Source organism: Gavialis gangeticus, unplaced genomic scaffold (genome assembly GCF_001723915.1).
Source record: "Gavialis gangeticus isolate Ggan-Ray unplaced genomic scaffold, GavGan_comp1, whole genome shotgun sequence".
NCBI lineage: Eukaryota > Metazoa > Chordata > Crocodylia > Gavialidae > Gavialis > Gavialis gangeticus.
Window position 1 is genome coordinate 2,342,945 of NW_017729004.1, and position 23,317 is coordinate 2,366,261.

The following is a 23,317-nucleotide window of genomic DNA, read 5'->3' on the forward strand; positions in this document are numbered from 1 at the left end:
AACAAAAAAGGGCACCCGAACCCTAGACCCCCAAGCAAAAAAGGGGGTTTTTTCCCCCCCCCCCCCCCCCCCACACTCACACTAAGGCATTTCCCAGCTACGGCCCAATCACTCCTGCGAGTGAAGGACAGGAGAAATGAAGCAGGAGATATAACTGCAGAAAACTGCATCTTGACTCTGTACAACCAGAGGAGGTAAAAGCAAAATGAAAAGAGGGCAAAGGGAAAAGAAACCCAATGACTTCAGGTAGGAGGACACAGCAGGTACCCAGTGAATTCAAGTATCTTCAGAAGACAAGTCAGGAAAGCCCAGCTGAGCTTCCCTTGACCCACGCCAATCTCAGAAGGATGAAGGACAAATCCACGCTGAGGCTGACCTCTTACTCCCTACTCTATAAAAGCCAGCAGTGTTTAGGGAAGCTCCTATCACTTAAAATCCCTTTTTTCTTTTTTTTAAGAAGGAAAAAAGAAGGTAGAAATCTTTACATGTACATCATCATTCAAAAAAGTTACAAAAAACTATATATATATATATATATTTTATATATATATATTACATACATACAAACCGCGACACAGAACACGCAGTTAACAAAAAACATTCTTCTCAACGAGATGCAAATATTGCACTTGGTGTGGTTCCAGCTGGTATCTCTGCCCCAGGAGGGAGGCTGGGGACACTGTTTCAGCTTCCTGCCTGACCCTGTTTCTCCTCTTAAAAGAGTAAAAATAAAAGACAAGAAGCGAGGCACTGCCAGCAGTGGATCTCGCCAGCCACCCGTGGGGATCGCCTCGTCCACGTGGAACCGGCTTTGGTGGGTGACCAGCCAAACATTCCCTTTTTAAAGGGGTCTCTGCTCTTCGGCTTTGCAAGTTAGCTTTTGCAGACTGTCCCGGGCCGGCAGCAGATATATTCTCCAGTGTGAGCTGTGCCGTGCCTGGTGCCTTTCCTCTCAGCTGCTGGAATCCAAGGCAGCTGACGCCCTGCTTGTAGCCAGGAGGTGTCAAGGCGAGGAAGGGAAAAGAAAGTCCAAATCATTCAGGACAGACAATGGCTACAGTTCAACACAAACAGTCTGTGAAGGAAGGCTGTGGGCCGAGATCAAACAAGGGGCTATGGTTTTTAATTAACCCAATGCTGCAACTAATAAAAGCCAAGTGCATGGCCAGTGGGATGGAGGGCAGTGGCTTGCGAGCTCATCAGAGTTGCGCTGAAGACTCGACGCTACTTTCCAACGTGCTGCTCTTTGCACCCCCAGCCTGACTCCCCTTGCCAAGGACCCTCGCTGTGTCTCGATGACGTCTAGGAGGCACGTCCGGGCATGGGGAGACAGCACTCCCGTCTCCAGGCCATGGTCTTGATGCTATGTCACTGAACATGGGAGGATGCTGGGTAGGGAGACCTGCATCTCTTCCTGGCTCGGTTACTGGGATGGCACCTACCAGGCCTGCTCCATTCCCTTCCTTTCTGAGCCACCTGTATCCTCATACTCCAGGAAGGGGGTCACACATCAGGTATGGAGATCATGGAGCTCTCCATTTCCAATGGAGCTCCCTACAGTTACCATGCGTCTCTGGATGGGGATGAGGGTGTTATTTCCAGAAGGCTCCCTCAGCACAGATGCTCCATAGACTCCAACCGCTGCTTCCAAACAAGTCCAAATATCCATCTCACTCCCCACCTTGCCCTTAATCCTCCGGAGCAGCAAGATGATCAGGCATAGAATGGGACCTGTTCCCAAACCTTGTGACAATCAGGGGCCTGGGAGTCTATGGGATTCAGATAGGTTGGGTAAGAGCAGGCAAGTGTTGGCAATTGGCTGCAAAAACCAAACCTCTTCCTGGGTTAAAGCACTTGATGCATGAGCAAAACGATGGATGGAGAGATGGCTGATAGACAGACAGACAAGGGGAGCTTTTGGATGAGGTCAATATTGAGACGAGCGAGAAACGCAAAGAAAAAGCTCAGCATCACAACCTTCTGCTACCTGACATCTTCACTGCTAACGTTCACGGCCATTGGCTTCAGCCAAGCCCTTTTAAAGCTAGAAAAGACCCTGCCTGGGCTCCAGGGTACCCTGTGGAAACACCCTGCTCTGGAGACGGCTCCATACTCCCTGGAGAAGCAGGTGGGATGTGCACGTTCCCACTGACAGCTGATCTTGCTGGAAGAGGCAAACCCACAAGTCCCCATGCCCATGCCACCCTTTGTTGCACAGCGCCAGCCCCTCCCAACTGTCCAAAAACAATCCTCTTCCACCTGCCCTGACAAGCAGAGGTATCCAAAGTGCAACCAAGAGACCAAATGCAGCCAGCTTGCCCGGAGCTCTGCGCAGCAATGGACCCACAGGGTGAAGGCAAAGCTTACAAAAGGCAGGGTTTTATTGCTGATGAAGTCATCCAACGAGCCTCTCCCGCTCGCGGTCTGTGGAAGATACGAGAGTCTCGGGAGACGATGTGATTGTACCCGTTTATTTGCTTTTTTTAAAAAAGATAAAAATCTATAGAAAAAGTTGGCTGGGGCCCTCGTGCCATGAGTCCACTGTCAGCAGAGCCCCCGGGTGTTGTTGCCTTGGTCCTCGGAGAGCTCACAAGCCATCTTTTGAAAGACCCCGGTGGATGGGGGGCACTCTTCTTTCCCAGCAAAGGGGTTTTTATGTACATCTGGGATGCTGGGGTGAGTTCAAGAGAAGCAGGAATTTCCCTGTTACCTATCAAACGTTGCCCCCCCAACATATGCTCCCTCTGGGGGGAAAGGAAACAGGCTCTCAGCAGTATCTCGAGACATTAAAGCTTTTCTGAAGCAGACCGGCCTCCTGCCTGAAGGACCTTTGGTACAAGGTCTGTAACGTAGTGCAACAAGCTCTGGATAAGGCCACCCAAAGAGGAGGGCTGCTCACGCAGCTGCAGTCGCCATCTGGTTTCTACAGGGGTGATCCCGGATGGCCCACAGGGGGCACAGGCAGTGGGGCAGCGCCGTCGCCCTCCCATCCTCGTCCTCCAGTTGCTCCAGTGTTTTAGGAAAAGAAAAAAGACCCCCCACCCCCAAAAGGATAATACAAATAATTCTGACTTCAAGCTCCACAGGAAAGAATCAGGGAACTGGCGGGTGTTGGAGTGTCCTCTGCATAGCCCGCCTTGGAAGGCCAGAAGCATCACTTCAAGTGGGTGTAGATCTCCCGTTTGGAAAGGGGTTCCCCAGGCCACATTCCCTACATGAGATCTCTGTGCTCCTGTCACAGCCCTAAGAGTCAGTAGCCGAGATCCCCCAGGACAGCCAAGCGCTGGAGATGCAAGGCTCTCAGCACACTCCTCAGACAACTGCAAGCCAATGCCAGTGACGAGACTGGGTCTTTCCATTCCCTCCATGTTACAGAGGCCTCTTGATGCAGGATACCTCTGCCCAGAAATGCCTGAGGAAGCCCAGCCCAGGACAGGTCAAGCTCTATCCAGACCCTCACTTGGACTCGGGCGGGTTGTACTCGGTTTCTCCGGACGAGACTTGGGAGATGCGCCGCGTGGAACGCCACAGCCGCCTGTGGAACTGCCCCGTTCGCACCTGGGGGGAGACGGGTGAGGAGGGGTCAATCCCTTGGGGGCTGGGGTACAGGCCCAGCTCAGCAGAGCACCTGGGCTCCTGCTTTGGGGACCTGAGATGGGATCGCTCCTGCGCTTTGCTGAATCAGGGCCTTGGACAGCCTCAGCTCATGGATCAGCATTGAGCCATGGCTGGGCTGTCTGACCCCACATCAGCCATGAGGATCAGAGCTTATCCCCTAGCACTCAAATCAGTGCAGCGGGGGCCTGAGCAGAGCACACAGGATGACTGCCCTGAGCCTGCCTTCGCCAATTCACCCTCCAGACAGGAGGGGCTCTTCCCTGCCTGGGTTTTTGGGGCATTGCGGCCTGAGACTCAAGTCCGAGTGGGTTAGGACTTTGCTCTTTGGCTGGGGCAGATGGCCCCACCATCATTCTGCATATGGGGGGCTGTGCATGACACCTACACCTGTTACCAGACCTGCTGCTCTGAGGTCACTAATGCCCCAGGCTTCCAGGCCAGCCAGAAAGTGCTACCCCCTTGCTGTCATCCTACTACAGGCCCATCTCCCCCTCCCTCTCATCGATTGACTCCCTTGTGCTCTGGCCTGCATCTGGGATGGCCCAGGAATAGCATCCTAGGTGCAATCCCCTGGAGGTACTAGAAGGGGAGGGGACAGTGTCCATTTACCTCCGAGGGCTGGCCTGCTCCCACCACGATCAGCTTCCCATCCTCCAGCCCCACCAGGATGTGGCTCTTCTCCTTGGTCACAGACACACTGTGAACAGGAACTTTCATGGGCATTGGTGGCATGGCTGCTTGGAGGCTGGAACGGCAGAGACAGGGGCATTTAAACAGAGGGCAGCGGGAGAAGGGGGAAAGAATGACTCACAGCATTGTTTGCTGGTGCCACTCCAGAGAGAAGCAACAAGATGCTCCTTACTTCCGCAGGTCCCGGATCTGGAGTGAACACTGCATCGTTCCCAGCACCACGAACTCCTCTGTGACACACATGGACGTAATCTCCTCATCCAGCGAGACGGAAGCCAGGTGCTTGCCATTGACAGAGTAAAGGTGTAGGGCAAACTTGTCCTTCGAGACAGACAAGAAGGGGATTAAGAACAGGACCAAGTGCCCCAGTCAGTCGCATCAGTGTCTACATGTGCATTGCTGTGGAGTAAAAAACTCTGCAGCAGTATAGTATTTGCATTTACAAGTACTATACTGCTGCAGAATGTATTCGTTTCTTGGGGCCTAATAGGGACCCCCTGCATGTAGATGCTGAGACCTTTACTGCAGAGGTAATTAGTCTACTCTACAGTACACATCTTGTATAGATGTCCCCACTGGCCTGTAGTTCCCTGGTTCCCCCCTGGAGCCCTTTTTAAACACTGAACTTACATCAGCAACCCTCTACTCCTTCAGTACTGAGGCTGTTTCTAAGTGATAGGCTGCATACTACAGTAAGCAATTTGTAAGTATTAAGGGAGTGATCAGGTAGGTTATGCCCAAATGCTCCATGCCCCGTGCTGCAGAGGACACCTGGTGTCTCTCAATGGTTGCTACTCGATTCCTGAAGGAACGGCTGTGTAATTTTTCCGGGATGCTCTGCTGGCTCACCTTTAGTGAGGATCGCCCTTCCACGGTAGTCTGGATGACAATCTGTCCCTCCAGCCCCACAGTGAGGTTTGAGATTGTGGCAGGCAGTGAGCTCTCACAGGGCGGCTTGATTGACCTCATGAAAAGGCCCCGGCGAATGGTGTGAATGATGATGGTGCCATCCTGTGGAGCAAGCAGAGTGACAGGGCCGTTAGGGTGTGACTAAGGGATCTGTGTGCCTCATCCCCATTGTGTCTAAACTCCTTGGGCCTCTTGGAGAATAAGGCTAGATCTGTTCATCTTGCCAGTGACTTTTGCTAGGGTCCCCCCAATGTCTAATTATCCCACATCTGGAATCCACCACTTTCCTTCCTGGGGCAAGGCCCCATCACATGTTTGTGGTGCCCTTGGCCCTCCACCTTAGATCCCCAGGGAATGGAAGGAGAGGGGGCACTGAAAGAAGCTGCCCTGATAATCTAGGAACACTAGGTACCATGTGAATGCCATCCCCAAAAAGCCCAGCTGCTGAGGATGGTGAAATACTCAGGCTGGCACATGAGACACAGAGGGTTGATGCGAGTTCTTAGTCCTGGTCCTCTTCCTCCAACACGGTACCTCACCTTTGACCCTGACACAGCCATGTCCAACTCGGTCCTGATGGCGACGCATGTGACCTCATCGTTGTGTCCATAGAGCACTTGGATGGGCTTGGGGGCCAGGCCGCAGGAAAACCCACCCTGGAGATAATCAGAGGCTCAGTTGACAGACCCACCTTCCTCCTCCCGACAGGCCCCAGCAAATGCACGAGAGCTGCCACTGAGTTAGAGCAGTGGAGCAGGTGGTCTGTGGGGGTGTGGAGGAAGCTAAGTGATCCCAGTGTGAGCACACGAAAACCCGACCAGGCGCTGAGAACTGGAAGAGCCTGGAACCGCCATGCAAAAAAAAAAAAAAAAAAATCACTGATGATGTTTTAACGGGCTCCACAGCTGAGCGCAGTGGGAGAAACCACTGCAGTGACCTTGCCTGGAAAGGCCTGGAGAAATGCCAGTGATCCTGCCACACCTGCTTTCACTGTCAGCAGAGAAGAGCAGAGCTCAGGGCCTTTTGGCACAGATAGACTCCAGCAGATTTGCCACCAGGCATCTATGAGGCCACAGGTTGTGGCATAATGCTCCTGAGCAATGTGACATGACAGGGAATCCGTGCTTATAAAGGGCTCCAAGCTGGGACAGCAAGGGGAGTGTAGGGGCATTGGCACAGTGGTGGAGGAGGCTGGGTCTGGGGGTCAGGAATAAGGGGCACCAGCAAAGCTGTGGAAAAGACAAGGGCTTAGATAGCAAGAAGGTTGTGGATCAAAGGACTTCCACAGTGTGGGGCAGCCTTCCTCAGTCCCAGCACATCACTACAGCAACATACAGAGGAGCAGATATACTCCTTGCCGTGGCTGAGATTCAGGTAAACACTTTACCATGAAGTCCCCCTCTGGGGAAGAAGAGAAGGTCAGCCCTGCAGCCTCCTCAAACCCACAGCCAGAGAACTAGGAAGCAGAACCAAGAGCCAAGGGTCCCAATGGAGCTGGGCTGATTGGGCCCCTGCCTTACCTGCTGCAGGACCTGCCAGACCATGCAGGTGGTGTCCCGGGACCCGGAAATGAGATAGATCCCACAGAGATCCAGTGCCAGGCAGGTGACCACATCTGCAAAGGGGAGAGACACAAGACAGTGCTGCTGAGCTGATGACTCCATCCCCAGGGGACCTTGACCTGGGATCAGGGCCCCATGGGTTACCAGAAAAGTTTCAACCAAAACCAAGCCCAGAAGCATTGTCTGAAGCGATGGAACTGGGTTCTCCAGACCCACAGGGTTGTGGACTGTCAGTGACAGGGAAGGCTGCCACCTCCTAACCTCACACATTCCTTTGCAACAGGTCTTTACTTTGACCAAAAAATGGGAGGCATCACGGGATGGGCTCAGAAGAGCAAGAATAGCTCTGGGGGTTCCACCAGATCATGTGAAGAGTGGCCGCCAGTCTCATACTAGCACCTTTACCCCAATCAATCCCACGGCTGATCAGCTGGAAGCATCTGGCCAAGGCAGAGTGTGGGATGGACTGGCTGGGGGGGAAATTCTGGGTCACCGTAAAAGTCATTAGCAAAGCTGTGACAGGGTCAGGGTGTGGCGGGACAGGGCCAGGGTGTGGCGGGACAGGGCAGCAATGCTGCAGGGAGCTGCAGGCCAAGACTGAGGTATGTTGGGCAGAGCTACGGAGGAGCTGGGTGAGACCGGACCCACATGGCAGTCTGGAGTCAGAGGGGTGACTGAGGGGCCTGCAGGCCAGGAGATACTCTCAGGGGACAAGTGCCCTGTACTTCAGTGGCTTCCTGCCCCCCTTGCCTGCCTTTGCACCTTACCGATGTGCCGGGTGATGTGCCCGATGACCTTCCCTTTACTCAGCGATGTGACCTGCAGGCTGTTGTCCCAGTGCCCACCGCTGAAGAGGAGCTTGCCGTCGTGAGAGATGCTCAATGTCTTTGAGGACAGGTCTACACCCGGGGCAAAGGGACCACAGAGAAAGCGCTGTGTTCTGGCAGAGGGCATAGAGGAGTATGGTTAGAGACCTGGTGCCAACCACAGAGAGGAGCTGGGAGCCACCTGCCCTTGCCGAGCAGAAGAGCCCTCAGCAGCTGCTGTAGCAGGGAGCGATGGAGCCTGGGCATGGGGCATGGAGAGAGGGAGGCGACATCTGGCAGGGGCAGTGGGAGTCTCCTTGTTCATGCTAGTTAAAACTGGGCTAGACAAAGCCTTGGAGGACCCAGCATCATGTCCTGTTACTGGACTCCCCCAAAGGGACGGCACCTCAGGAATCGGGGCTGGATCTGCCCCCAGGCTGGACTCACTTTGTGTTGGAGACGGTGGGGTCTTTGGTGAAGCTGAAGTAGTTGGAGATGTTTTTGTCATAGGGCAGCCAGCCATGGGTTCCCAGCAGGCCGTTGGTGCTCACAGTGACCTAGGCAAAGACAAGGCCATGAGGGGGGCAGTGTGCATCGGATGAGGTCTCACAGGGCCATTTTGGGAGGCAGCAGACAATTGGGCATTGGGCCCAGGCAGTGATTACAGCCTCTTTGTGGAGGCTTTCAGAGGCCTTGAGCAGTCAGGACCGGCATTTACAGCTTGTCACCGGTCTGTGGTGCCCTGTGCTGGGGTATCCTTATAGATAGATTCATAGATGCTCGGGTCGGAAGGGACCTCAACAGATCATCAAGTCCAACCCCCTGCCTGGGCAGGAAAGAGCGCTGGGGTCAGATGACCCTGCCAGATGCCTATCCAGCCTTGTCTTAAAGACCCCCAAGGTAGGGGAGAGCACCACCTGCCTTGGGAGCCCAGTCCAAATTTTGGCCACCCTACTGTGAAGAAGTTCTTCCTGATGTCCAACCTAAATCTGCTCCCTGTCAGTCTGTGACCATTGTTCCCTGTTACCCCAAGAGGCGCCCTGGTGAACAGAGCATCTCTGATTCCTTGCTGCACCCCCCCTAATGAATTTGTAGGCGGCCACAAGGTCACCTGTCAGCCTTCTCTTGCGGAGGCTGAAGAGGCCCAGGGCCCTCAATCTCTCCTCATAGGGCTTTGTCCTGTAAGCCCCTAACTGTATGAGTGGCCTCCTCTGGACCCTCTTGAGTCTATCAACATCCTTCTTGAAGTGTGGTGCCCAAAACTGGATGCAGTACTCCAACTGCGGTCTGACCGATGCCACATAGAGGGGAAGTATCACCTCCTTGGATCTATTCGTCATGCATCTGCTGGTGCACGACAAAGTGTGGTTAGCTTTGCTGATGATTTTGTCACACTGATGACTCATGTTCATTTTGGAGTCCACTATGACTCCGAGATCCTTTTCTGCTTCTGTGCTGTGGAGAGGGTCACTTCCCAGCCAGTAGATGTGCTGGATATTTTTGCGCCCTAGGGGCAGCACTCTGCACTTGTCCTTGTTGTACTGCATCCCATTGTGTACTGCCCACTTCTCTAACCTGTCCTGGTCTGCCTATAATCATTCCTTACCCTCCGGGGCATGCACTTCACCCCACTATTTAGTACCTTGCACCAGTTTTGGGGGAGAAGGGCCCCAGTAAGAGCTAGAGTCAGTAACCCCACTACTAACTGCATGAATGCGGTTCCTAAGTGGTCTCCCAGGCAGGCCCTAAGCTGACCTTGCTTGGCTGTGCAAACCCACAGGGATCACTGCTGAAGGCAGAAGGGCTATGGGACAGGCTCCCTTCCCTGTCTGCTAGATATGGCAGCAGGCTGGTGCTGTGCTCTTTGAAACAGCAGAGACCGAACCAAGCTGATTCCTAGCTCACCACACTCATGAGGCACTGGGCTGCGACTCAGGGGACCTGGGCTCAAGCCCCAACACTGCCACAGACTCCGTGTGTGACCCTAGGCACATTCTTATGTTACTCTGTGCTTCAGGTCCACTGCTTGGTGAATGGGCAAGGAGGAGCCCTCAGCTTACAGGGGGATGTGAAGATTAGATGAATCAGTGGCCCAGAGGCACTCGGGCAATCACGGGGCTAGAGACATGCCAAGAGGGGAGTGCCCCAGTTCACAGTGGAGAAGACCTCACCATTCCAGTTGCCTCATACTCACCAGCACATCCGGGGAGCCCTGCGTAATGAAGGAATGGGCCTGGTTCTTGGGCACCACCGCCTGTACCAGGGGGATCCCATCGCTGATGCCCTGTGGGAGACAACAGAGCTCTGGCACTGCATCTCCATGCCCAGCCTCCTCCCTCTGCCCTACCCTGTCTGACCACAAGCTCTTCCTCCTTCCTTCTCACCCATGCCAGCCCTGCTGGGTGCTTCTCTGCCCTCTGTTCCCATTAACATGTGCAGAGCCTTTCTCCTACCTCCGCGAAGAAGGACTTGAGTTGGCCAAGGTTCTCGAACACATTGGGGGAATGGGTGTCGAGCCGGGCTAGTCTCCTGGCTGCGTTCTCAGCTGACAGGCGGGCTGGGTGGGGCTCCTACCGGGAGGGGAAACACAGGAGAGGTTGAGTGGAGAGATGTCCAAGTCTCTGCCCTCCCCATGCTCCCAGCCCTGCCTCTTGGGAAGGCAGAAGCAGCGAATGCCAAAGGGAAGATGTTATTATGATCCTCCAGCAACTGAGGATTTCCAAACTGCATCGTTTGCATGGGCCTATTCCAGTCTCGAGCATACTCAAGCCCAGATTCCTTTGGTTGGCAGTGACTCCTTGGCCTCCCTTTGTCTTGAGCATCTTCCACAAGGGCCTGGCCACCCCAACCACCCCTTCTCCTTCATCAGTACATGCTCCCAGTGCTACTGGACTCCACAGCAGCAGAGAAAGGGGCAGGGTTTGAAACAGATGGACAGGACAGCTGAGGAATCATGGTTATTCCCAGGCATGTAACACCCAGACTGAAGCTTCCAAGCTACGAGCGGCTCTTAGGAGCAGACCTAAGCAGTAAATATAGGAGAGCTCTGTCAAAATTAGCACCAGAGCTGGACACCTCTAGGGCAGCAGGACGCTGGGAAGGGGCTGCATGGGCCAGCAAATGCCTAGAATGACACCGTGTCCCAAGGCAGCAGCCTGCCTGCCTACTAGTGGAACAAGCTCCAACTTGTCAAGATGAGTTCACTTCAGCCAGGTCCCAGCTGAGTCTAACACGGGCCTACGGGCCTGGAGGTAGGAGCATAGCTGCCCTGTGGCCTGCTTGATTCTTAGTGTGTGATGAGGTATTAGACAGACAGGTTTTGGGGCCTTGAACAATCTTTGTCTCCTCAAGGAGGATGGGGTCTCTCGGAGGGTAGTGAAGCACTGGAACGGGTTACCCAGAGAGGTGGTGGACTCTCCATCCTTGAAGGTTTTTAAGACCTGGCTAGACAAAGCCCTGGCTGGGATGATGTAGTTGGGGCTGGTCCTGCTTGGAGCAGGGGGATGGAATAGATGCGACCTCCTGAGGTCCAACCCCCATTTTCTATGATTCTAAATCTCAGGGTTTGTGGCTCTCAGAAGTACCCAGCAAGGTAGATTTTTGCCTCTCTGCAAGCCCAGAGCTCTTTTTCTACTGTCTCTAGGTGGGAAAGATGGAGTCTTCCAGAAGGGAATCTCTGTCCCGTGGGTAGAAAAGGCAGCAGGGAACATGCTCAGTTGAAAAATACCCAGAAGTTCCCATCCAAGACACACTGGAGGGCCATGGAGGGACATGTCAATCTCACTAAGAAGTGCTGAGCATCAAGATGTCCCAGCACTGAGGGGTTCTCTTGGAGAGTGATTTACAAATGGCGCATCTCTGTGATGTGCCCCTGCCCCAGGCATGGTTCAGCCCCCCTGTGACCATTGCTTGAGAAGTGACAGCCACATCTGATGGGTGATTTTTGAGTTCTGGAACAGGTCATAGCAACTGATCCCAGGAGCGGAGCACCCCATAGGCAAAGGAAAAAGCAGCTTTTTCACCACAAATGCTCTCAGACACAAACCCTAAAGCTAATCACTAGGAGCCTGGTCCAGAAAAAGGTAGGACCTAAATGTCTTAGTGAGTCTAGGACTAAGCATCAGTTTGTGACCACTGACACAAGGAGGGAGGAGGCTGCCCTGGACCATGAAAAGGTTCAGGTGCTGGAGAGAGATGCCCTGCCCAAGGCAGCTTGGGGCACAGCACTCACAGATTGGAGCCTGGCTCTGGTGCATTTAGCATGTGGGACATCGATGAATACCACTCGAAGAGTGAGGAGAGGACTTGCTCTGTCCTGGCTGCTCAAACCCCATGACCACACACTTTCCAGACTCTGGCTTTCCAGCCACCTCTTCCCAATCATACTGCTGCCTTTGTGTGAGGTGGATGTGCTCCCTCCAGTTCCCATTACCTTGAGCAGCTGACAGGGGGTCTGCCCGAAGTTGCTGATGATGCCTTCCAAGGCTTTCCGCTGCGTCTCGTCAGCAATGGCATCCAGGTCCACGGCTCCTGGGAAATCCAGAGAGAGGGATCCAGGTGGGGAAGCACAACAGTGGAGTCAGTCCCTCTCCCCTGGCCTGCCTTGGCTCTGCCAGGGGTGAGAGAGTACTCTTACCCTCGTACGTGCAGTAGTAGAAGACGTTCAGGGCTTCCACAGCTGCAGGGCCTCTCTGCTTGTACCCGAAGATGAGGTCAATCCATTCGTGGAGATGGGCAGACACGTACTCGGATTCCTGCCATGGCCAAAGGCAGGATGGGGGCATTAAGAGGTGAGGTACCATGTTTGGGACACATGTCAGAAAAAGCAGAACCACACCTCCCTCCAACCCATGCCTCCAACTTCTACAAGCTGGGGAGAGGCAGGAATGGGTAAGGGCAGATAGGGGCATGGTGCAGGCCTGGGAAGGGATCTCAGGCAGGACAGATCCCTGTTCTCATACCAGCGCCTTCCGATGCTTGGATATAAAGTCTTCTCGGGAGCATGCCCACTTTGGGAGGACGACGTCGGTCACCTTGTCATTTGACAGCTGCAGGGAGCCAAGGTCGAACCCTGCAGAGCACAACACAGGAGGGGGCCTTACAATCCTGCTCCGTGGCCCAGGGAAGGATGGGACAGGGATGACCCACTGGCCACCCCCACCCCCAGGCACGAACCCCGGCTCATGCTGTAGTCTGGATGGGGAGACAAGGCACCCAGCTGGCCAGTACCCGAACAGGGGACACAGGGAATGCTGATGAGATCACGGGGCACTCGGAAGCCAGTGCCCTGCAGGCTACAATGAGCCATCTCCCCCCCCCAGCTGTGCCTTGGCTCTGTCTCAAAGAGGGGATGCTCACAGCACCCCAAGCACTCTGAGACACGGAGGGCACCGACCCAGTTGAAATCCACGTTAGCTAAGGCACCAGAGCTAGGCTCAGGGACAGCCTCTACCAAAGATCCCACGAAGGCCCTGGGTCTCTGCTGCCCTGGGAGGGTACACCCAAGCCCCTCAGAATGCCCCACACACATCGTTAGGCTCAAGGGCGTCGAGCCCCCATTACCGTTCTGGTTCTCCAAGAACTCCGAGAAGTAGAAGAACTCGGGGATCAACTCCTTCACATCCACCGGGTTCTCCATGCGCGCCTGCCATGCTGCAGGGACCGAGTGGAACTGCCGGTCTGAGCAGTCAAACCTGCCGGCGAGAGGACCCAACTGAAGCATGGCCTAGTGCTAGTCTGGGCTTGGCTCTGAGGCAGGTCACTCCATCTCTCTGGACCTCAATTTCCCTGTCTGTCAGGGAATGAGCCTTCAAAGCTGCCTCTTACTAAAGGCTCAGAGAGGACCTGCCAGCCCTGAATTTGGCAGGGGCAAACAAGAGAAACTCCATTCACGAGCAGCTTCTCCTGCCTTCCAGGGAACTGCCTAGGATAATGCCTGTTGTGAAGAGTCAGTGAGTCCAAGGTGGCAAGATTTAGCCCTCTCTTCCCACCCACTTCCTTTATGCTGGATAATCCCTTTAAGGTCCTGAACATTGCTGGATAAGAGGATGCAGCACAGGTGTACAGGCCATACCCAGTTTATTCCAAGAGGTAAATGCCCTCTTTTGTGGGGGCCATCTCTCCAGGCAGCATCCATGAAGGCATCAAGTCCCATCTCTCCTCTCAGGTTCTCAGGAGGTTACACTAGGGACATTCTTGCTCTGGGTACACCCAAAAAAGTACTGAAAGTGCAGAGGCCATCCACAAATGCAGTGGGCTGGAGGCAATACCTGAAGGGTGAAGACCCAAAGAGGTGGAAGCGGCTGTCTCTGCCTAGCTAGACCCCAGGGGAAGGGACTGACAGCTCTGGACGGGTTTGCAGGATGAAGACACTAAGCAAGGCAGGGACTCTGCAATGGGGCGAAACTAAAACAAGGCACATTTAAGAAAAGGCATTGGGGAAGGCATCCTAACAGAGGCTGTGGAATGGCCTCCTGAGGGAAGGGAAGGAGATGATTCTTATTCAGAACCAGCCTCAGACAGCAGTGCAGGAGTGAACAAGCTGGTGTTATGGGGAGGGCAGGTGGCCGAGCCAGCAGCCCCTTCCCCCTGCTCCCCTAACTATGACAGTGGGCACCTCCAGCTCGGTCTTACCTGCCACTCTGCAGCTGGATGTGCAGCGTGGTGAAGGGCTCGGTCCGGATCATGTAGTGCATCACGCCTGCCGCGTTGGAGTAGTGCGTGCCATAGTGGAACTTGTCAATCATACCCGTGGGGTCTTCGAAGCTCTCATACCTGCGGGGAGAGGCAGGAATGAGACTGAGGGGCTACACGACCTTGTGTGTGAGCACATGGGGATGTAAGCATCCTGACCTACTGCTCCACCAAGGGACCAGGAGGCGAGGCAGGGATTTGCCCACCAGGTAGCAGTGGCCTGGACAGAACTGGTTTGCAGGTGCTCATGGTGACATCAGAAGTGACCTCATCAAGCGCAAGAACTTCCTCCTTGGCACCAGAGGAAACCTGGCACAGCCTTCTTGCCAGACTCTGCTCTGCACAGACAGGGCAGGGAGCTGGACACCTGCCCAGGAGACCTTGGAGCACAGTCAGCTTCCTGGCCCATATTTGGTCTCTGCCTTCTCTAGAGACAAGGCAAATGCTGAGGTGCCAGGGCCCACTCAGTCCTTGGGCTCTCTGCAAAAGCTACCAGCCCAGGGCTTCTTGGCACTGGGTTTGGTGATGAGGAGGCTTGGCCACAAAGGACTAATATGACCTTCATGTGGGAGCAGCATTCAGGCCTGGCAGAAGAAGGCTCTCCCTACCACAGGAGGAAGCCTCCACAGTGCCTCCATGCCCCAGCTCTTCCAGGGACATGTTCTCCCAAGCTTGAAGCTCGATCACTTGGCGGCTGGAGAAAGGAGGAATTATGAAGGTGCCAGCAGCCCCAGGACTCAATTAAACCTCAGCTGCCCCAAGTGCTCTCACAGTGGTGTTGGTCTAATGCATAAAGGAGACATGCTTACTGCTCCACCCCTGTGATATCAGCCCCAGGGCACTGCTGCCAGATGTTACCAGCCCTGCCACGGTGCCCACCCCCAGTGCTGCATGGGGCTTGCACTCACTTCTCCTTTACATCCTTGGCATGCTTCTCGTTGGCCAAACCGATGGGCTTGGAGAGGTCCCGGAAGACGGCTGGGTTGTCCAGGTCCAGTGTCTCTGAGACGTAGTCCTGCAGGATCCAAGGGAACTGAGGGGAGAGGAGGTAGTGAGAGATCCTGCGGTGACTCCACCCATCACCCAGCCTACCAGGGCTAGGGACAGTGGCAGGCTTCAGTGGAGCATGGGAGTGGGAGCAGAGAGCGTGCAGTTGGCTTCAGCAGATGCCCAGCTGATGCAGAAGGGCTGCTCCTTTCCTTTGCTCACACAGGCAGGCACTCTCTGCTTTGGGGGATTCCTTTCCCAATGCAGGGACATGAAGTGGTCAACTCCTCCAATTTCACACCGTCTCCCCCACCCCTTAGCCATCTGAGAACATTGGACATTAAGGGCACTTCCCACCACGTTAGACTAAGGGAACTGCATCTCATCCACCTGTCTTTAGACAGCAAGATCCTTGGGGCAGGGACTGTCCTATTCTTTGCACCAGGTGCTGTGCAAGCCTATAGGAAGCCCCAGGTCTAGGTGCTCCCCTCAGCATACAGGTGAAATTAGGTGTATGAGGGGCATGTGCCCAGACAGTCACACTATGCAAACTCCATGACTGGAACACCCGAGTGTCCTTATGACAGCTGTCAACGCAAGGTGCTTGAGATGACTTTGACTTTTGATGCCCTAAATGATGAATTAACACCTGCCAATTGCTTAGCTGCCTGGTGGAAAGCTCACTGACAGGACTGACTGTCTGGTAACACCAGCCACCTGCCACCATAATGAGACTCCTAAGGCACTGTCAGCTTACCAAAGCCCTCGGGAGGAAGGCAGGGGACTGATGGTCAAAGGAGACCCAGATTTTCAGTGTCCTCTATTGAGGCTGCTCACTGTGGGGGCTCCCTAACTTCTGAGCCTCAGGACAGGATCTGCCCAGAGTAAATCATGGCCTAGCCAACATACTCAGGGGGAGCAGGCTCCTTCACCAGCTGCTAATTCTACAGTGACACAAAAGTCAGGAAAAAGCTCCCCGAGGGGAGGGGACTCCAGCAGAGAGCAATGGCAGGGAGCTGGGCTGAAGCAGGGAGTAGGATAATCAGAGGAGGGGAGCAGAAGAGGAGTCATCCCAGTCAACAAGGGATAAGTTAAGGTCTGAAGCCCTGAGCTTCTGTTTTCAATAGGAGTTGGGGAGGCAGGAGAGTGGGAGGGGAGAGGGGCAAACTCACCACTGGGTACTGGGACAGGTCGTTATAGGTGCGCCCTGCGATAGTGTTCAGCTGCATGAGGTACTCGAAGTTGGAGATCTCCCGGTAGACCCATTTCTGAGTCAGCCCTGAGGCCTTGAGCAGCTCCTGGGGTGACCGGCTGCCAAAGTAGATCTGGTTGGGTGGGTGCAGGCCGAGGATGCTGGAGTAGACCTTGTTCCTGACCTGTGGAGACACAAGCAGAAGCGTGGAGCGGCCGTGAGAATGGGACAGCAGTGGTAGCAAGCGAGACTGTCCAAAAGGGTTTACACTGACAGCATGCCTCTCTCCAAGCACCTCCATGCATAAAGGAGGAGCATAGCATCAATTCCTGCCTGACAGAGGGGCAAGGAGCCTGGCCCAGGTCTTATTTAGCAACAAGAGGAAGGTCAGGGAAAGTGTGGGTCCCTTAATGAATAGGAGAGGCAGTCTAGTGACAGAGGATGAGGAAAAGGCTGAAGTGCTCAATGTCTTTTTTACCTTGGTCTTCAAAGGCAAGGTCAGTTCCCAGACTACTGCACCAGGCAGCAAGTTTGGGGAGGAGGGGAGCAGCCAACAGTGGTGAAAGAACAGGTAAGGGACTACTTAGAAAAGCTGGATGTGTACAAGTCCATGCGGTCAGATGCAATGCACCTGAGGGTGCTGAGGGAGTTAGATGATGTGACTCCAGAGCTACTGGCCATCATCTTTGAAAACTTGTGGCGATTGGGAGAGGTCCCAGATGACTGGAAAGGGGCAAAGGTAGTGCCCATCTTTAAGAAAGGGAATAAAGAGGATCCAAGGACCTACAGACCAGTCAGCCTCACCTCAGTCCCTTAAAAAATCATGGTGCAGATCCTCAAGGAATCCATTTCTAAGCAGTTGGTGGAAAAGGTGATTAAAAACAGTCAGCGTGGATTCACCAAGGGCAAATCATGCCTGACCAACCTGACTGCCTTCTGTGAGGAGATGACTGGCTCTGTGGATGCAGGGAAAGCAGTGGACATGATATACCTTGACTTTAGCAAGGCTTTTGATACCATCTCCCACAGAATTCTTGCAAGCAAGCTGAGGGAGTATGGGTTGGATGAATGGACTGTAAGGTGGATAGGAAGCTGGCTGGATTGTGGGGCTCCATGTGTAGTAATCAATGGCTCAATGTCTAGCTGGCACCCGGTATCAAGTGGAGTGCCCCAGGAGTCGATCCTGGGGCCGGTTTTGTTCAGTATCTTCATTAACAATCTGGACGATGGGGTGGAGTGCATGCTCAGTAAGTCTGTGTATGACACCAACTTGGGGGAGTAGTAGATACACTGGAGGGTAGGGTTAGGATTCAGAGTGACCTTGACAAATTGGAGGGTTGGGCCAAAAGAAATCTCATGAAGTTTGACAAGGACAAGTGCAAAGTCCTGCACTTAGGACGGACGAATCCCATGCATCAGTACAGGCTGGGGGTGACTGGCTAAACAGCAGCCCTGCAGAAAAGGGCCTCGGGGGGCAGGGGACAATAAGGTAGATATGAGCCAGCAGTGTGCCCTTGTTGCCAAGATAAACGGCATCCTGGGATGCATTGGTAGGAGCGTTGCCAGAAGATCCAGGGAAGTGATTTCTATTCAGCAATGGTGAGGCCACATCTGGAGTCCTGTGTCCAGTTCCCCCCCACAAAATGATGTGGACACATTAGAGAGAGTCCAGCGGAGGGCAACAAAAATGGTTGGGGAGCTGGGGCACAGGAGAGGCTGGTGAAGATACGACCAAGGGGGGTTGAATAGCAGCCTTCAACTCCCTGCAGGGGGGTTGCAAAGAGGATGGAGCTGGACTGTTCTTGGTGGGGGCAGATGACAGAACAAGGAACAATGGGCTCAAGCTGTAGTAAGGGAAGTCAAAGTTGGATATTAGGAAACACCTTCTCACTAGGAGGGTGATGAAACACTAGAACAGGTTCCCTAGAGATGTGGTGCAATCTCTGTCCTTGAAGGTTTTTAAGGCCTGGCTTGACAAAGCCTTGGCTGGGATGGTCTTGTTGGGGATGGTCCTGCTTGGAACAAAGGGTCCCTCCTGAGGTTCCTTCCAACCCTCATTTTCTATGATTCTGTGCCCAGGAATCCCGCAGAACCCAGGTGTCCTGGCACGACAACACCCTTCCCTGGACTTAAGTCAGGGGACAGAAGGAGCTGGGCTAGGAAGCAGAGGTGGGGTGGGGGCAGGCGGTGGAAGGAGTCCTTGCTCACACTGTCATTAGCCGACATGGACAGGATCTGACAGGTCTAGGAGGCTGAAGGTAGCATTAAGGTTCAGCTGCCTGGGGGAACACACAGTGATGGGGGTAGGAGGAGGGAGGAACTGTGGGCACAGACAGACAGAGACAGAGCTGTGGAGACCAGCACCCAGCTGGGAGACAGGAGAAGGGAAAGATGCCCATTGTCTCATATCTGATGGATGATGGGGAGGGGGAGAATGGGAAGTGCCAGGGTCACACACCAACTGGACACCATCTTGTTGCCCATCCCAGAGGAGAAACTCCATAGGAAGGGGTACTTCACCCAGTGCCATGGGCTTACCATTTTGCACAATGGACTCCCTGTCTCAACCTATTGCAAGGAACCCTCTGCATCCCCTTGTCTGATTTAAGGAACACAGGGAGCTAGCACACAAGCCCTCAAAGGGTGACCTGCCCAGGACTGTGCTAATGTGCTGCAGGTGCTCTACTGACCACCAGGACCCCTCAGATGGCCCCAGCAGGAGCAGGGTGTTTCCCATCCCCATGCTGATGCCCAAACTATGCCCCCAACTATGCTTCCACATCACTAAGGGAAGGGAGGACACCCAGGGAGCCCCATTTTGAGGACAGTAAAGGCAGGAGCAGGTTCTGACCTTTTTCTTGAAGTTGACAAAGTAGTTGCCCTGGTCAATGAAGAAGAATTCCAGTGCTGAGCGGCGGAGGTTATAGCGTCGGAGATGCACCTCCCGGAGGTGGGACAAGGGGCGCTTGAAGTCATAGCCGATCCCTGAGGGAAGGGCAGAAAGCAGCAGAGCCATCACTCTTCCTCCTCACCTGTGTCTGCACTGCCCCTGACCCTGACCAGGGCTAGAGCTGGGGGTCTGACCCATGCTCATAACATGGCCTGGCTGGTGGGTCTCGCTCCGATGCTTGAGGCCAAACCAGATGTGGGGGCAGGAAGGAATTTTTCCCTGGGTCAGACTGGCTGCTGCTTTCTCTGCAGCATGGGGCTTGCTGGTCTAAACCCAAACCCTGCTGTCACAGTAACCAAAGCACTGGTGCTGCCCTTGCCTCCCCTGCTCTTGGCTTGTGGCACACTGCAGGGGCTTTTAGAGGGTGCTTGGTGGCTGTAGTCCAAGTGGAGTGGGCAGTTTTGGGGACCCTCTGGCTAAAGGGCTGCCTCTGCTTGGAGAAGGCTGGATGGGGCCCAGCAGGCCCCTTCTAGCCCTGTGCTCCTATATGTATGGTACAGTGAGGACAGCCTGCATCCCTGCAGTACAAACACTGCTGACCAGCCTATCATCCAGGCACCAATCTGTCATGACATGGAGGGGACAGATTTCAGGAACACGGGGTCCTGTCTTCTGGAACCTACCACCAGCATCATCCCCAGGAGTAACCGCACCGAAAACACAACAGACCTGTGGCTAAGGCACTGGCTGGGGGCTCAGGAGGCCTCGGCCCAGAGGGATTGGGGTTGTATAACTGGTTCTGCCACTGCATCCTTGTGTTGCCTCGGGAAAGGACTGAAAAAACCAGCCTCAGAGTGAGGGGCTCAGGGAGCTCAATCTATGAAGGGTACCCGAGGGAAGCTTAACAAGTCATTTGATCCCCACCTAAGGCTCTTCAGGGAACAGACAATGGATGATACAGGACTCTCCTGTCTGGCAAGCAAAGCCACAACAAGAGCCAGTAGCTGTTGATGCCAAATTCAGGCTATAAGTGAGACCCAGCATTTTAATGAAGAGGGTCTTGGGGCAACTCAGAGCAGGTTGTGTTACCTTCCTCAGTCTCCTCCTTCTCACTGCTGCCGTCGTAGAAGTAGATGTGCTGCGTGGTGACTTCCAGCCGCCCCTGGATCACAGCCACTGTGGTGATGAGCTCGCAGTCCTCCGAGATAACCAGCTTTTCCCTCTGGCTCTGCTCCTTGGGCTCAGCGCTGGAAAGGGAGGCAGGGCAGGGGGTTAGTGGGTTTGCCTGGTCTTGGGCTCCCCTTACCATGTTTAGCCCACAGCCTCCAGGTCCAACTCTTACTGTGACCCAGGAGAGCGAATGAGTTGATCTGAAGCTGGGTGCCAGTCTCAGACATCATAGCAGTCCTTGCCAAGGGTGGCAGCTCCAAGTTACCCTCAGGCAAGCTTACCAGCTCTCCCTCCACCCAGCCCAAGCTCCCACCAAGCACCAGGGTGGAAGAGTCCCAGCTTGACTGATCTAAAGAGGGCTGCTGGGTACCATGAGGGGCTTGCCCAGGTCCTCTCCCTTCAGTGGGGACAACCACCTTGCTAGCACCCAAGCAGAGGGTAGTACTGCTTCTCAGGCCTGAAGTCCTACTGAGCTAGATGTGGCTGGACAAGGTCTCTGCCTCAGGGAACCTGTCACCTAAAGGCTGCTGGTTCAAATCCCACCTGTGACAGTCTTGGCTCAAAGGCTGTCATAGCTTGAGGGCTTGAGTGACCTGAAAGCCTGAACAAGCTGCACTACCCACACCCTGTCCCACATTTGAGACCACGATGCAAGGCAGCACTGAGGCCCATAAGCAGGCCTGCAATGAGATACCCAGTTCCTCCCAGTGACAGGGAGGGGACCCGGCTCCATGGAGCCAGTGACGGGAGTGGAAGGGACTCACTGGTTGTCCAGGATGGCGAGATCTTCCTCCGCCAGCTGGTCATCCTCCAGCTCGCTCACCTTCGCCTCCTTGGCCACTGCTAGCGGGAGAGACTCGGCAGAGGTCTGCAGATGATCTGCACCTGAAGCCATGGGGAGGCAGTGAGCAAATGGGGCCCTGGGACCCTCCACCTGCCCTCAGCATCCCCAATCTGGGCATGTTCCCTGCATGTGGACACAAGGCCATGCCCCGCTGTCCCTCCCTTCCCCTCCTAGGCCCCCCACTGCTCCCCACCCCATTATGAAATCCATGGTAGACTGCCCCCCAGTGCTACCTTCCTGTGGCTGCTCAAAGCATCTGCAACCCTGGCCACCTACAGTAGGCTGAAGAGTTCCAGGATGGCAGCCATGCTGCAGCAGTGATCCCACTGGGCCCCTACGAGCTCTTCCCTCTCCCTTTGCCATGGCTCTTCTCACCTAGGTTGTCTCGCAGGGCGCTAGCCTCTTGGTGGCAGTCAAAGTTGTAGTTGGGCACCAGCTTCAGTCGCATTCGCGAGTAGGTCTCGGCGCTCGACAACTTCCAGTGCATCTGGGGCGAGTCCCTGTGGGGTGGAAGGCAGCGCGTGAGAAGGTGGCAGTCATCTAAGTTCAACCCTACACCCCCAAAGAAAACACACTGCACTAAGCCTGGGAGTCAAGCATCCCATCCCTGGAAGCAAGTGTTTCATCATGTGGGGATGTCTGGCTTTGGCACTGGGGTGAGGCTAAGGCTTGGGCTCTATTTTCTGCCATGGTTTAGAGCACTGAGCAAGCAGGATGTGTCCACACAGTCCTTCTAGGCCAGGCAGTACCTGCCATAACAAGGACTTGGAGAACAGGCCCCCTGCAACGGACAATGCAGCCTAGGTGGCCTAAGCAGGACTGCAAAAGGTCTGAGTGTGCTTGTCAAGGGCCTGCCTTTGAGGCCTGAGCTGAGGAGGAATCATGGTGAATAAGACACATTGCTCCCCTCCCATGCCTTATCCTGAGCCAGCCTCTCCCAGTGCCCTCCCCTCACCGGGTGGCCCATGCTGATCGCTGGGAGGTGAGCAGGCGACGTAGTGACTTCCACTGCTTCAGCACGGTGCTGTGGTGGTTGGCGATCTGCTTCAGGACATTGGTGTGCCGGATGTTCTCGTACTTGGAGCGCTTCTGGACTGGCTCCAGAACCAGCTCCTAGCAAGAGACCAGGATGCAAGGGTCAGAAAGAGGCAGGGGCACCCTCTGGGTGTCTCTGGGAAGGATGGCGGATGCTACAGGGCATGGGTCAGGTCTGAAAGCAGGCCCAGGGTGTGAGAGAGCTGGGCCTCAGTGGGTCCTGTCTGGGCAAGCAGGTGCCTACCTGGAATTTCTTCCTGCTCTCTGCCTTCTCCTGCTCCCTGCGCAGGGAGCTGCTCATCAGGGCGTCGTAGCAGGAGTTCCAGAAGTTGGACATGTGGTCGTGGCTCTTGGCAAATGTGTCCATTTCGAACTGTGCCATCGTGGGCTGCACCTGCCAAGTGAGGGGGGAGGGAAGACCTTAAGCAATGGCAGCAGCTTCTGGAAAGAGACAGGTGGGTGGATGAAGCATGTATTTTTAGGTGTGCCCACAAGGGGAGAGCACAGGATGGGGTGTGCTTAGCTCAGGCCTGGATGTGTCAAGTGACTCTGGCTGAGTCCTACCATGGCTGTGCCTCAGTTTCCCCATGTATAAAACAGCACAGTTAGAAAGCTGTGTTCCCTCAGCCCAATCCCTGAATAGTGCTGAGCTATTTAGCAATGCCCCCTCCCTCTTCCCTATGAGCCAGATAAATATTACACTCCCACCTGCCAGCACTTACTAATGGGGGTAATGAGGTAAGGCTTAAGTGATGCGACCAAGGTTGCTGTCCAGTCAGTGTCAGAGCTGAGGACTGAACTCAAGCACCCCAGGCCTTAGCTCAGATGAAGGCCCAGCTGCTCCTTCTGCACACAACTCTGCCCTTTTATAGCCTAAGGCTCGAGACAGGCTTCCAGCCCAGGGCCCCTCTCTCCTTTGCT

The 23,317-nt window shown here is 54.6% G+C and overlaps 1 protein-coding gene across 3 annotated transcripts in view; it reads right to left on the bottom strand.

The window, feature by feature from the left end:
- Window positions 1–447: 447 nt before the first annotated feature.
- NBEAL2 (neurobeachin like 2) overlaps window positions 448–23,317 on the bottom strand; it is a 102,029-nt gene continuing 79,159 nt past the window's right edge. For all 3 annotated transcript variants that reach the window (XM_019508026.1, XM_019508027.1, XM_019508024.1), the window contains 23 exons: window positions 22,641–22,790; window positions 22,317–22,474; window positions 21,737–21,861; window positions 21,282–21,402; window positions 20,437–20,594; window positions 19,309–19,442; window positions 16,438–16,641; window positions 15,187–15,311; window positions 14,219–14,359; window positions 13,148–13,278; window positions 12,547–12,656; window positions 12,222–12,339; window positions 12,018–12,115; window positions 10,039–10,155; window positions 9,780–9,869; window positions 8,033–8,142; window positions 7,547–7,719; window positions 6,738–6,832; window positions 5,757–5,873; window positions 5,158–5,319; window positions 4,481–4,629; window positions 4,228–4,363; window positions 448–3,558 (listed from right to left, as the gene is read on the bottom strand). In XM_019508026.1, coding sequence (XP_019363571.1) covers window positions 3,457–3,558; window positions 4,228–4,363; window positions 4,481–4,629; window positions 5,158–5,319; window positions 5,757–5,873; window positions 6,738–6,832; window positions 7,547–7,719; window positions 8,033–8,142; window positions 9,780–9,869; window positions 10,039–10,155; window positions 12,018–12,115; window positions 12,222–12,339; window positions 12,547–12,656; window positions 13,148–13,278; window positions 14,219–14,359; window positions 15,187–15,311; window positions 16,438–16,641; window positions 19,309–19,442; window positions 20,437–20,594; window positions 21,282–21,402; window positions 21,737–21,861; window positions 22,317–22,474; window positions 22,641–22,790 — 3,024 coding nt within the window. In that variant the 3' untranslated portion in view covers window positions 448–3,456. The remainder of the gene's footprint in view (window positions 3,559–4,227; window positions 4,364–4,480; window positions 4,630–5,157; window positions 5,320–5,756; window positions 5,874–6,737; window positions 6,833–7,546; window positions 7,720–8,032; window positions 8,143–9,779; window positions 9,870–10,038; window positions 10,156–12,017; window positions 12,116–12,221; window positions 12,340–12,546; window positions 12,657–13,147; window positions 13,279–14,218; window positions 14,360–15,186; window positions 15,312–16,437; window positions 16,642–19,308; window positions 19,443–20,436; window positions 20,595–21,281; window positions 21,403–21,736; window positions 21,862–22,316; window positions 22,475–22,640; window positions 22,791–23,317) is intronic.